We start from the raw sequence: 14455 nt of genomic DNA, 5'->3' as shown, positions 1-14455 counted from the left end.
ACACAAATTGCCACACAAATTATAGTATGCCATGCCAATTCAGTATGTACCTTTGTATAGAATCGCTAAAGGATTGGGTTGCATCTGGTTTTGAATGTACACGTACGGATAAACAGGTATATATTCTAGTTATAGTACTCGGGTTAAGGTCAGTATTAAAATTTCTAATTATCTTTGCTAGCCAGGATCTTAAAAAGTAACTCACTATCTATCAGGGATTATATTACCACGTACGTCCAATAGTTGTGATATATAGTTTTTGAAGAGAAATATGGTATCCAATATATGGAACAACCGATATATTTCTCAAGTAGCCCAAAGACTCACAACCGTAAGCTAGATAGAAGAAATATCAAATTAAAGGGAAAATATACTTCTTATTAATAGAAACAATACATCATTATATAAAATAACTTGGGCAGGACAACACTCGCACAATATATGAGGGATATGAGGAAATATAAATTGTTTGGAAGTTAGCCTATGGTATATATAGGGGTTGGGAGATGGTTCTAGAGCATTTTTCACACTTAACCAACAAGATAAGCATGCTTTTTAGGAGCCCAAGAAGGAAGTATAAATTTGCACAAGAGAAATGATTAGGATTGTCTAGAAATGTGAAGGGTTGTATTGGAAGAAGTTGGGGGTCTAAATTCATGGAATGATATCAAGTATGTAAATGAAGTGTATGTAGTCAATATAGGAAATGGTGACATGTATCATTCTAAGTGTCAAGTGTGTCCAACATTCAAAGTTTTATAAATATGTCGCTACATTTCTGAAAGAAAAATAGACGTGGATTCTAAAGAATTAGTTTAACATTTAACAGTTTTCACCTTGAATGCTCAGTTCATGACATTTGTCGTGCATTGGTTACTCATATTCTTGTCGGAATGGTTTGGAACGTAATATATATACAGTAATGCTACATACATTCGTGAAATGCGCAAACGTCGCGTAGTCGCTTTGAAAAAGAGTGAGGTCCACTGTTAAAAAATTAATTTCTTTTCACGTGGGTCTCATATTTATTCACTTTTTTCAAAGTGACTGCACGGCGCTTGCACACTCACGACTGCAAGTATCATTTCTCTTATATATATATCATTAATCTTTGATATATACAATGAAATAGAAAATTAATTATACATGGCATGCAGAGAGCTTCCGGATCAGGGACAATATGAACTGGACCACTGGATTTAGTGACTATGCGAACTTGTACGAGGCCGTGCGAAAGGGTGATTGGAACGGTGCAAGTGATTTCATTACGCAGCATCCCGATTCGGTGAGGGCAAAAATTACCCATTTGGGCCAGACGGCTCTTCACGTTGCAGTCCTTGCTCGGCAAGAAGATATAGCCAAATGGTTGGTGGAGGAGAAGATGTCGAAAGAAGACTTGGAAATACGAGATAATGATGGTCTGACAGCTCTAGATCAGACAATTATTTGTCGTTACAACCACCGGCGACTGGTGGAATTCATGATAAGAAAGAACCCGGAATTGGCCATCACCGTTGGAAATAATCGGGGAGTAGATAATGCAATTGTTCTGGCTCTTCGTCATGAGCAAAGAGAATTGGCCAACTGTCTCTATGTTAACACTCCGATGGAAGAGCTACGGCCAGAAAGAGGCCCCAAGGGGCTACAATTGTAACCAAAGCTATAAATACTGGAAATTATGGTAACAATAATCGTCTAACGTCCATTTTATTCATTTTTAATTGGCCGTTTTCCTTCCTATTATTTCATTTCTGCGCAAATATATATATATATATATATATATATATATTTATAATTATCTTTTTTTTTGTAATTGTATGCATATGTACGGTGCACAACTAGAACTCGCTTTGAAGTTAATCGAGGCTTGTCCAGTTTTGGCATTTACTCTAGACACAGACAACATCTCCCTTTGTCAGCCCTATTTGTTGGTACGACTTCCCTATTCGGGAGTGATGATCAACGTCGACTTGATCTGTCAGAGTCTAAATGGAGTCGACGCAGACGAATGATCTACACCTGTTAGTACCACTCATCTCTGATCTTCTCTTCTTGTTTTTTTCATTAAAATTGTTCTGGAATTATATATCCATGCATATATACATCTAGGATTGATATGATTCATTTCTGCATAAATTTCATTTAACATCATCCAATAATGGATTGCCAACATGATGTGCATGCATGTGTAAGAAATTAGCCTCATCGATATATATATCGATGAGAAAAAGAGAAGGAAATAGAAAGAAATTTACTCCATTGGAATATAATTTAGCAATAATATTATACATCAAAATGATTACTTGTTAACTGACATTTATTGGCCTTTCTTTTGGGGGAAGGTATCAAGATCATGATTTCATCTCCCGGTGATTTTAAATATTATTTGGACAATCGAAACAAGGGACAAGGAACTATCGGATCAGGTAAGTTGCTGCCTAAACTTTCTTACTTTCCCTGAAGTGTTTGGCGTGTAACAATGTAAATCATATTTTGGGCGACTTCATTTTAATTTGATCTGCCCTAATATCTGAATAATAAGCCATGCATGCGGTAGACCTATTTTTCATTTTGTGCATTATATGTTAACTAAGGAGTCTAATTTTGTCATTAATTTATTTTTCTAATCGATAGCATACCAAGTAATGAATGGCGACAATGATCACTACTTGCATAATTTTTTTTTAGTCTAATTACCAGGACGGTCGAGATGGATCGGGCGAGTTTTCATATTAATTTATGACCGATGTCAAAATGAAGCAAAAAATCTAACTATGTAGAAGAGATCATGATAAACTACACTAGTTGCATTGCTGTAAAGGATGATGACGAATTGAAATGGTAGTTCTAACTTGGAGATCAATGAATATGCCACATTTACTTACATAACAAGAGATTTTATTTAGAGAAAAGATATTTGCAACCGTGAATTATGCAACCGCCGCGTAATCGCTTTAAAAAAAGTGAATAAAACATGAGACCCACATGAAAAAAATAATTAATTAATTTTTAAAAATTGGACTCCACTCTTCTTCAAAACAATTCTTCACGGTTGTATGTAGAATTACTCTTTTATTTATGGAAATATGCTCAATTAAGGGTTACAAAAGTATCACAAAACTAAGCTTATAAGAAATAATTATATTCTATACTAATTGCAAGTACTCAATAACGAAACTTGCATGGATAGTCCTCACGATCAGTTAAGAAATAAGATTTCAATCAAGTTATGGCCCTGTGGGGAAGTTGAGCTGCCAAATAAATATAGATCTCGTGTGTGTCCAGTTTCTCCATAATTAGCCAGCCCATCAACAAATTTATAATTTGATTTTCTATAAACATGTTTTAACTCCATATGCTTGTGATCATGCAGTAGTAATACTCTTAATATATTTGTCCAAATTAAAGTTCAAAATATAGCCTAGGAAATAACATCTAATTTTTTTTATTACTAATTTTATAATGTTTGAGTGGTACTGAGTAAATTATCTTTTACTTAATTATAAGCACTACGAGTTCTATTGCTTTTAACCATTTTCAAGTCTACTTACAGGCCTGGGTAGATTCGATCCCTTCCATTAATTACTATATATATATAATTTCTTGGTTTTCTTTTTTCAATTTTTTTTTATTATTCCTTTTGTTTTATATATATATATATATATATATATATATATATATATATATTCTATTTATAGTTTAATTCAAACAGTTAAATTGACAATGTTTTCGTATTGTCAAAGGATCCCAGCATTCAACTGATCATGAGATGCAGTCGATGGCACACCAAATATTTATCTACATGAAGCTTGAGTATGAAATGTTCATGAGCTCGATATCGGAGATGAATGATCAAATCGGGATAGAAAGTGGTGTTGCGCAAGCAATCTTCAGTGCTGTGAAAGCTGGGAACGTTAACTTGGTTGATTTTATTTTTGGGAAGATTGCGAAGGAAAAACGAGAGCTTTTGTACCGGGTCCGAGATGGCAAAAGAAGAAACATACTTATGTCTGCTGTCCAACATCGACAAGCTGAAATCTTTGGAATGATATGCCGTTTAAAAGAGGCGACAGCTACATTACTACCAACTCGAGATAATCACGGCAATAACATATTACATGTAGCAGGGACGTTAACAGAATTCTCTCCACTACTTGAAGGTGCAGCTTTGAAGATGCAAACAGAAGTACAATGGTTTAAGGTCAGCACTCCCTCTTTAATTATATTTCTGGGGAATACTGCATGCATGCTCTCTTTACTCACGCACTGCATGCATGTTACAAAAATTCTAAGATACTTTCAGAAAGAGAGATTAGGTGGAACATGATATATCATGATGACATATATTAGAGATTTGGGCCTACACTAGTTTGCAACGTCGCTACTTTTCTAAAAATAAACTACCAAGTTATAATTGAGTTCACAAACCGTAAAGTAAAGAAAACCTAATTAATCAGCCTAAAATGTGAACCTGTAGGATAAAAAGCATAAAAAATGATAGCTAGTGATAATATGAGTAATGTTAGATACATTTTCTGGAGTGCGCAATTGCACCGTACAATCTTTTAAAAAAAGAGTACGATTCATTATGAAAAATTAAATTATTTTTTTTTTTATTTGAATCTCGTATTTACTTTATTTTTCAAAAAGATTGCATGACATTTATACTTTCCATGATTGCAAAATCATTTCTCTATATATATAGATAGTCCAACATCAGGGGCACTAAGGGCTTGTTTGGAAAAAATCTTCATCTCAAAACTCTCTTCTTATCTCATCTCACCTCATTCTCAAACATTACTCAAACATAAATACTTTCAAACTAATCATTATAATTCTTCCAAACTTTTAAATAAAAAATAAAAAACAATTTAACATTTTCAAATCTTCAAACAAAAATTATATTCTAACAATATTTTTTATTCAACTTTTTCTCTCTTTCTTTTTTCCAAACCCCTTAAACATTAACTAAATTTATCTAATTACTATTCACAAATTATCTTATTACTATTCTCTAATTTCTCACTTCATCTTACTCTTCAAGCTGGTCCCAATATTAAGTTATTTTCATCCACATACTTCAAGTGTATATTTGTATATTTCTACAACATATTAATTAATGGCAACCATTAGTGTTAGGAGGACTTACTTTTTCTCAGTTAATGTCATCTCTTGTCGCCATGCATGCATAAGGTTCGGTCAAATTGTCAGTCTTTCAAATATTAATGAGTGATTTTACAACTTCCACTATTTTGGTTTATTTCTTTCTTAAATTTTGCGTATGATCAAATTAGGAGGTGGAGAGCTTATGCAACCCCATGTTTAGTAACGAAAGAAACTATGCCGGTTTGAGTCCTGAACAAGTGTTCATGCATACCCACAAAGAGTTGATGAAAGAGGGAGAGCAATGGATGAAGGAGACGGCAAGTTCTTGTACAGTGATAGGCGCTCTCATTATGACTATTATGTTCGCTGCAGCATTTACGATTCCAGGTGGTAATAATCAAGATACAGGATTTCCAATTTTCTTAAATAGAAAATTGTTTAAGATCTTTATAATAACTGATTCTGTATCACTCTTTTCATCATCGATTTCAGTATTGATGTTTTTAGGAATCCTCACATCACGTACTTATGAAGCAAAAGATTTTCTAAAATCATTGCCGGAGAAAATGATAATAGGTCTTTCCACCCTCCTCTTATCTATTGGAACAATGATGATAGCCTTTACTTGTGCTATATTGATTATGTTACGTGAAGAATTATGGATTGTCTTACCTCTTGTTGGTTTAGCTATTGTTCCTGTTTCCTTGTATGTCTTCATGCTGTACGGCGTTCTTCGTGACATGATTGTTTCAACTTACGGATTGGGAACCATTTCTTGAAAAATGAAACGGGGGCTGCTCGACGTGCGGAAGTATTTTTTAGACGGATGATTGATAAATTTTAGGCCGAGATGGTTTGTAAATAGAAGTAAAATTTATGAATTAAAATTTATATATAATAATAAATAATTGTGAGATAAGTTTTCAATTCAAACCGACTTTTAAGCTAGCTAGCTCGCTTGCTTTTGTGATATATTTTGTAACGTGTCTTTTCTTTCCTCATATTCGTAACTGTCCAGATTTTATTTTTGTGGGATTGTTTCAGGAGTTTAAACATTTTTAATACTTCTCTTCACTTATAAAATTAAATAAGATCCACTACAACAAAAATTAGCTTTTCCTGGGAGTGACTCTCGTGGGAAAAAGTATATCATTAGTGGGAAAAAAATTTTTTCCCACCAATTTGTTCCATGGGAGACTCGTGCAATATAATGGGTGGAGAAAGATTCTTTTTTCACCAAACCACAAGTTCATGGGAAAAACCTACTTCTTCCCATGAACTACCGTGGTAGTTAAAACCTTTTTTTTTTCATCGCAAATAAGGTTTCATCTGGTGTAATGTGGTGGGCAATAACACCATTTTCCATGAGAAGAGATTGTGCCAAAAAGTATTTAGTATTTTCGATAAAATACTTTCCTGGGAAATATATATTTTTCACAAAATATTTGGTCGGAAATACTTATTTACAAAGAAATCTTATCGCAGGAAATAATTATTTCCAGCATAAAAAAAATATTTACCAGGAGTTGCATTCGCGGCAAATGCTAAGAGATTTTAGAAAAAAAAAAATCATAAAATAAAAAAATGATTCAAAGCCAAAAATAATCATAACAAATAGTCTAATATAGGCTAAAATACATATATCCAAACCTTAGAGATCCAAATTGACGCTTATATGAATTTAAAAAAAAAAACATGTACAAATAGCTAATATTCACAAGAAAAACTTTTAATAAGAACCCGATATATACACACACCACATAACCACAAAATTTTACAAGTTACAATTCATGACTCCACAAATAGTGGGGCGTGGTTTAAAAAAATCCACTTCATCCCAACTCCAAGGCTAATGGCATAAAAGGAAAGTAGACACAACAATTGATAGAGGGCTCTTTTTCCCCATAACTAAATGCAAAGAATAAGTTATGGTAACTTGAACATTTCCAATGCAACACATGCTTGCAAACTTGAGCACAAGAACCTGAAGCAAAATTATTTAGAAAGAAGAGGTGAAAAAGCAAATCACTTGATTACTCCCAGACTAAATAAATCTGAAAAGCATAAATCTTCAGAGTCAGGTGCTTCAGCTTAACAATTTCTAGTTTTTTTCACGTGTACTTATCTCAATAGCTCAAAGAAATCAAGTGACAAAAATCATCTTATAAGATGGAGAGATTAAAGTGACAAAAATTATCTGCTCTGATAACTTATGATAACATAAGCATTTAAGAACTTTATGTAATTAATAAACTAATGCCTTTGCTCCTCCGCAGACTAGAGCAGATTCCACGACCACTACCCCAAGCATTACCCCGACCCCTGTCCCTTCCTCCATCTTCATAATCAGCCGACACAAAACCATTCCCTGAAATAAAATGTAACATCCATTTCGGGAAGGGAAAGAAGATTACTGTGCAGTTAATAGTCCTTAAGATTTCAGAAAAGCGATTCGAGGAACAATAACACATCAAAAAGTAGAATACATAATTACATGTGGCTTATATATAATTTGAATGCATGGATAACACATTCTAGAGCCATTAGTTTTTGGAAGGAAAAAAAAACTATTCTATTCCTGTCCATTGCTATCTATTTGCAACAATTCTCTTTCTTTCTTTATTTCAGTTTTCTTCAATAAGTCATTTGAAACAATAATCTCGAAACTGGCACACACAAAAGCAGTCTATAATTAAATTTCCAAGTAAACCCACAAAGTAATGAATTACAATAGTGGAAGCATGGAAAGAGATCCCATATGAGATGTACCTCTAGCCTTTGCCCTTCCTTTACTACCGCAGCCCCAACCACAACCACTTGGTGAGCCTTCTAGAAAAATGCAAAACAATTGAACAAATTCGTGTACAATAATTTCAGACAGATAAGGAAAATCATGATGTGGGACTACCTCCTTCATAATCAAACTCTGTGGATGCCTTCACCTGTTCCGCAGGTAAAGGAGGCTGGTACCTGAGAACAGCATAAATTCATAAGTTTTAAGCGATGTTAAATATCTGCAACTAATTAGAACTTAAAAAAAAAAAAAAAAAGTAGAGAAAATCCTACTAAAACCTGTTCCAGCTAAAGCTCATCATTTAACATAGTTTCTCTCACTTTCAGCCCATTAATCCCAAAAATGCAAGTGAAAGAAGTCTGACTTCCCTTCAAAATTTAGTACCTATTCACGTTCTGACTCATGAGTTGAAAGTGCCTAATGCTACACCAACCAAACTATAGTACAATTTACAAAACTTGCAAAGCAACTAACGCTTCCAGTCCTACCAATGCAATCCATGTGTAACCATCACATAACAGTTTGAAAACTTCAGAAACCAGGTACTAAGAGAAAATATCAGGGTGTCCTAGATGAAAAGCAACATGAGAAAAATGGTGACAGAAATCGATCACGACATATCACCAACACTGCAAATTTATCTCACAAAACGCTTCAAGTATTTAATAAACCTCCACAATAGCTGTGTCACAACCAGGTACTAAGAGAAAATATCAGAGTCTTCAAGTATTGTTATCATTGACACATGCCTTGTGGTTTCCAATCTGTGAAAGAAATTAAAGAGTCATGTAACATTTATAATCATACATAATCCATGAATAGGAGTGTTTACCCATTCGACAACAACAATTGTGTTCACACCACTATAAATCGAACAGAACCACTACAACTCACAAAAATTGAAAACCAATCCATCACCAATTCATTACATTTCCAGCATACACGATTTGAGCCTAAGATTTTAGGCAATGTTCCAACCATTAGCGCACTTTCTCCAAGCCTCTAAACATTGTTTTCATCTCTGTAAAAGAAATTCATAACCCATTTCTCAAATTTTTCCTACCATGAACACAATAAAATCACTGAACCCAACATCAAGCATTGCCCAAATTTCACAAAGTCAAATAAGTAGCAAGTTCAAACAATAAAAAGTTGACAACTATAAAGGCCCGGGAAAAATCACAATCTATACAACTCTCATAAAATTAACCCACAATATAAACATGCAAAGAGAAATTGGAGAGAGAGTTGAAGCAGGCTCATGGCATAGGTGATATAGTTGCGCATCCTTCCCCGACTTGTAATACGAATCTCATCCAACAACAATAATTATTTATCACTCTGTCAACACTGCAACAGAGGGATGTGCAGCCACTACACTGCAAAAGCTAGACCAGCAGCCACCATGATAAAGCATGAGAGACCTACAGCATGCCTTTAGTGCCAAGATGATCGTGCAGCTGCTCTACCATTTATGTACATTTTGCAAAACTAATTGTATACTAGAAATAGAAACTTAGTTGTCTTTTTCCTTTTTTTAATCTTTGTATCCATATAAGTTGTACATGCATCTTCGTGGAACAGTGTGTAATGCAGAAAACCATTTTTTAATGAAAAGTGTCAAATATTTTGGCATCAGTTCCTCTCTTGATTTCCTCTCGTTTTCTCTTTTCTCAGGGTGCAATTCTAACAAATTGAGTAGTTGAAAACATTTGAAATAGTAAATTTACATAGATACAAATCTGACTAGGCCCTCAACATCACACCATACACATCTATATATACTAAAATAATGCACTTGAGACACAAATGTAGGATTTTTACCATGCTTAAGGGCTGGACAGCTAAGGAGGCGTGCGGGAGGTGCTCCTGCGTCTTGGCTGGAGGTGGAGATGGTGGCTCACGGTGGTGGGGAAGGACACTGTAATCAGAAAATCGTGGGGGGTGTGCCGTGGATACCCGCGAGAGAGACCATGCGAGGGAGAGAGATGCGGGAGCTGGGGTGGAGTTGGTAGAACCGTAGGGTGGCTGAGGGTGGCGATGGCCATGGCTGGAGACGGCGGAGGTGCACGGATCTGCTGGGATTCGAGAGGCAAAGGGAGAGAGAGAGAGAGAGAGAGAGAGAGAGAGAGTCGACGAGAGGGAGGGCTAAGGGGGAACACCCACGGTGGCTCGACGGCAAGGGGAGCCGTTCGCGGTGGCGCAGTAGGGAGGAGAGGCTCAATAGTCGTAGGGAGAGAGAAAGAGAGAGAGAGAGAGTATCGCGGGGGGTTTTTTTTAGGGGGGAAGAAACGAGCGGGGGATTTAATTTTATTAATATTTTCGGCCGACTCTTATCGCCGAATAATTGATCACACCGCCGCAAATACAAATAACTCATATTTAAAAAGGTTGATCTATTTGTGGCGAAAAAAGGTCGTCGAAAAAGATAATAATCTCGTCGCAAAAAAGTAATAACCCACGAGAGGGAAATTATTCTGGTAAGACTATTTTTGACGAGAAAATGACGCCGCAAAAAACTAATTACCTTGTGGCAAAAACTAATAATCCACGAAAGTAACATATTTTTGGTAGCTTTATTTGTGGCAACTTTTACTCGCCGCAAAAGGCGTTTGTTTCGTGGTAAAAAATAATTTTCCCACAGTTGTTCTTGCTAACATGATCCCGTGCCAAAAAACTTGTATTTTTTCTCACAAATAATTTTCTTGTCATCAGCTTACTATTTGCCACGATCGTATATCATGAAAAAAGAATTCTTGGAAAAAATCTATATTTGTTATAGTGAGAGCTACTATATCTTATATTTTTTCATTACACTTCATTTACACATAAATACAAATATTTTATTCAGAATAATATTATATGTAAATCTTAAATAGATAAGTTCTTTATAATTTTTTTTATAAAATAGTAGGTTTTATTAATAAAAAAAATAATTTTTTTTATATTTTTTTAAATGGAGTTCATTCTTTTTACAAAAATTTATATGAAATTTGTTTATTTAAATTTGATACAAATTATTTTTCTTTCAAAAATGAACTTTTAATGATTACTCTCCCGTTAATTAATGTAATCATTAAATATTATTTGATTTCAGGACTCGATAAAACAAATAATGATTTGTGACTGAACTAGTCAAATCTGTTTTATACTGCGTTGTTTAACAGATGGTTTAACTCTTGAGTAAGTAAATTACTTATAACGTAATTGATTCCCTCGCCCTTTATCCTCTCTTTACCTTTCATCTTAAACACCCTTTAATTTTTTTTTTTTTTTTTAAGTCTTTACCGACAATCAGTCGCCCTTTATCACGTCATCAACCACCATTAGTTTCAAAAGTTCAGATTGAAAAAAAAAATGGGTGGATTATTAATTTATGAGTAATGTTAAATATAAATTTAAAATAGATAAATTTCATATAAATTTTTTGTAAAACAATGAATCTTATTAATAAATAATAATTTTTTTTACATTTTTTTAAATTAGAGTCTATTTTTTTACAATAATTTATATGAAATTTGTCTTTTTAAAACTTTTATAAATTATTTCTCTTAATTCTAAAGTGTAGGCTAGGGATGTTTTATTTCTACATCCACCATTATTGCTTTCACACCTCTCAATTTCACACATATGGGACCCATACGTGAGAAAAAGAGGAATCTCCTGTTGAAGCTGCAAGTGGAAGTGGTAGGGCTGCAAGAATTAACATAAATTGTCATGGGAAAAAATGAAAGAGAAAAAAGAAGAAAGAGTACCCAACAAAAATTACAACCACCCGAGTGGTGAATCGTATGCTCTGTTCTTGGACTTTTCATGGGTGGGGTGGAAAGGGAGATCAAAATATGTACCAAATGTACTATTTGGAGTCACCATGACCGAAAAAGGAAGAAGAAAGGGAAAAACAAGAGAAAGCACAACCTAAACAAAAGAAAAAGACGATTATATATATCATAAAGCTTCTTTTGTATTTATTCACACATATGGCAGAATTTACAGGGCATTGAGTTCTGCAGTGATGCACAACAAAGCTCATCATGAAGTATGCACGATATTAACAATCCTGTTCAGCCTCTCAAGAATGCCGCTAGCCTTCCTCTTGGCTCTTGAAGTTCCATTCTCAGCAAGCTCCGAGATAGTTCCATGGGTGTTCTCCTCTTCTCTCATTTCCTTCCACTTGGTTCGATCATTCAAACAGATACTGTGGAGGATTGCAATGCAATTTTCCTTGTTACGTGCACAAGTACTCTCTCTAATTATGCGAAGCAAGCAAGGAACAGCTCCAAGTTCTCCCATTTCTTCAACGGCCTTTTGATGACTTGAGAGCATCGCGAGGATGGCTAACAACTCATCCACAAAAATACGGTCCGTGATCTTCATCAGAATCACTCTCACTGCACCATCCCGCACAGCTCTTGCCTTGTTCTCACTGATCATGCATAGGGTAAAGATTGCTGAAGCAACATCTTTCATAGCTTTCGGATGTCCTTCTTCTAATAGGTCAATGAGTGGTTTCAGGGCACCAGATGTTCCAATAAGCACCTTGTTTGAATCAAGAGCTGACAAAGTGAAAAGGGCTGCTGCAGCGTTGGTCCTTGTCTCAATGGTTCCTGATCTCAATGCTTCCATAAGTAGAGAAATCGCCGTTGGGGTTTCAGCAACAAGCTTTTTGTTGTTGTCATGAATTGAGAGATTCAAGAGTGTTGTGATAACATCTTCTAGGAGATCCGAGTGAATACCATTTTGAAACCTGCTTTCAGAAAGTGGATTGAGCAATTGGGGAATGGCATCGAAAGACTCGCCAAATAGTGCCCGGAACGAGGGCATCCTCTTTGTCAACAGCCGAAGCTCCCTGGCCGCTTGTTTTTGTTCAGAGAGTGTTGAAGACATCTTCTCCAGCAAAGAAAGAAAATGTTCACGATCTGATTCTGTTACCGCTTCCTCGCTAACATGGTAAACAGGATCCGACAATTCAATACCCCGGCTCTTGCACCATTGAGATATCATTCCTCGAATCAAGTAGTTTGGGGTAAGAATGGTGTGCGAGAGAACATGTTGGGTTACAGGGCATGTCCGGTTGCCTGCTTTTAGCCATTTCTGAATGAAAGCTCTATCATATGTCTGCACAACGCATACAAGCAAATTGAAACAAATTAGCAAAAACCGAACAACACATTAGCTCTGAAGTAGGGATTGACAAAGGATGCCAATACATGAATCAATTCTCCATAATGATTTCCACAGTACTTATCCGTGAAGGGTGATCAGATTCATCATTATGAGAAACTGAACTCATACAGCCATAACACAGGAGGATGACAGTATAGATAGGGGTACAAATGTCAAAACTCTTTTAGCGGAAGTACATACAACAAAAGTACTTCCGTATTTGTAATTCGAACAGTCACCAGAAATAGAAATTTACGGTAGTAGTTCCTCAGGCAATAAAAAGTCAACACAAAGAATCCAAAATGCAGAAATTGAGCGAGGATTTAAATGGCCCATGAAGAACCCAGAAAGAGTAATATGTTTCAATTAAATAAAATGAAGAAGAAAAACCTTACCCTCCGTTCGGTTGCCGACTAAACAGGATGAAATAAAAGAAGATAAAAGAAAAAACTTGAATGTTGAAATTTAGCTGTTTGTGTTAATTTTGTTTGAAAACAATTCAAACCCCATAAACATGAAAAGAAAATAAAACACTAGGAGTTCATTATTTTTCTCGGAAAACAAACAGATTAAAGAAGAAATTCTGATTTATACCCACCTGCCCTGTACCAACAATAACAGGGTCTCTCATCAACTCCTTGGACAAGGGGCACCGAAACTCCTCGGGACAGGACAGCGTCTCGAGGAGCTTCAACGAGGGCGACCGCTTCCCCCTCAGCTTCAATTCCTTCAAAGCACAAAGCTTCTCCTTGGCCCGATCAATGGTTTCGACGCTGTAATCCTCGTCATCTACAATAGCCCGCACCAGTCTCTGCAGCTCTCTCTTCAACTCCGTAGCCTTCGCCATCACCGTGGGATCAGATTCAAAAACTCCCGGGTTCTCCATCGGATCACAAAACCAGAGCCGTGGGTTGAAAGTTAATATGGCTCACATGGAAAGTTTTCTCGGAGTGGCGAAGCAGAGATTGAGATAGGAAATGGGATGCTCTGTTCCATTCTCTCTCTCTCTCTCTCTCTCTCTCTCTCTCTCTCGGCTGTTTTTTCGGTACTCAGCAACAATCTATGAACCAAAACGGGGGTTCTGAGGTTTCCTTTCCGCAACTTATCCTTCAAGTTTCACTTTGACATTGTTTGGAAAACCTTTGCCACGTCAAACATGCATGAACTCAATTAAAATTAAAGGGCACTCAGAAATCCAGATTTCAAATTGTTTTCATACAATTATCAATCCAGATTGTCATCCTTGTAATTTCATTCGAATTTCAAGGTTTATAGTTTAATAAAAATGAGAGACATAATAATTAAATTGTATGGATCTTATGTGGCACATGTGATCCTATAAGAGATATCTACTTTTCTAACTATTTTATTTGGACACAAATTTTAAAG

At 35.5% G+C, this 14455-nt stretch overlaps 2 protein-coding genes across 2 annotated transcripts; one reads left to right on the top strand and one right to left on the bottom strand.

The window, feature by feature from the left end:
• The first annotated feature begins 3778 nt into the window (after positions 1-3778).
• LOC121239456 (ankyrin repeat-containing protein ITN1-like) lies at positions 3779-5885 on the top strand. Its single transcript, XM_041136704.1, has 2 exons — positions 3779-4201; positions 5295-5885. Exons 1-2 carry the CDS (start codon positions 3779-3781, stop codon positions 5883-5885), a joined length of 1014 nt encoding a protein of 337 aa, XP_040992638.1.
• A 5999-nt stretch (positions 5886-11884) lies between these two features.
• Positions 11885-14230, bottom strand: LOC121239585 (U-box domain-containing protein 9-like). The gene is made up of 2 exons (XM_041136856.1): positions 13665-14230; positions 11885-13018 (listed from the first exon to the last, which is right to left on the bottom strand). Exons 1-2 carry the CDS (start codon positions 13950-13952, stop codon positions 11933-11935), a joined length of 1374 nt encoding a protein of 457 aa, XP_040992790.1. The 5' UTR covers positions 13953-14230; the 3' UTR covers positions 11885-11932.
• Between the last annotated feature and the right edge of the window lie 225 nt (positions 14231-14455).

This window comes from Juglans microcarpa x Juglans regia, chromosome 7D (genome assembly GCF_004785595.1).
Source record: "Juglans microcarpa x Juglans regia isolate MS1-56 chromosome 7D, Jm3101_v1.0, whole genome shotgun sequence".
NCBI lineage: Eukaryota > Viridiplantae > Streptophyta > Magnoliopsida > Fagales > Juglandaceae > Juglans > Juglans microcarpa x Juglans regia.
Note: the sequence above shows the minus strand (reverse complement) of the source record. Positions and strands in the feature narration are given on the sequence as shown.

Coding starts and splice junctions, on each gene's coding strand:
- LOC121239456 (XM_041136704.1), top strand. CDS start 3,779: ATGGCACACCAAATATTTATCTACATGAAGCTTGAGTATGAAATGTTC. Junction 4,202..5,294: donor CAGAAGTACAATGGTTTAAG/GTCAGCACTCCC, acceptor TGATCAAATTAG/GAGGTGGAGAGCTTATGCAA.
- LOC121239585 (XM_041136856.1), bottom strand. CDS start 13,952: ATGGAGAACCCGGGAGTTTTTGAATCTGATCCCACGGTGATGGCGAAG. Junction 13,019..13,664: donor TTATTGTTGGTACAGGGCAG/GTGGGTATAAAT, acceptor TGCGTTGTGCAG/ACATATGATAGAGCTTTCAT.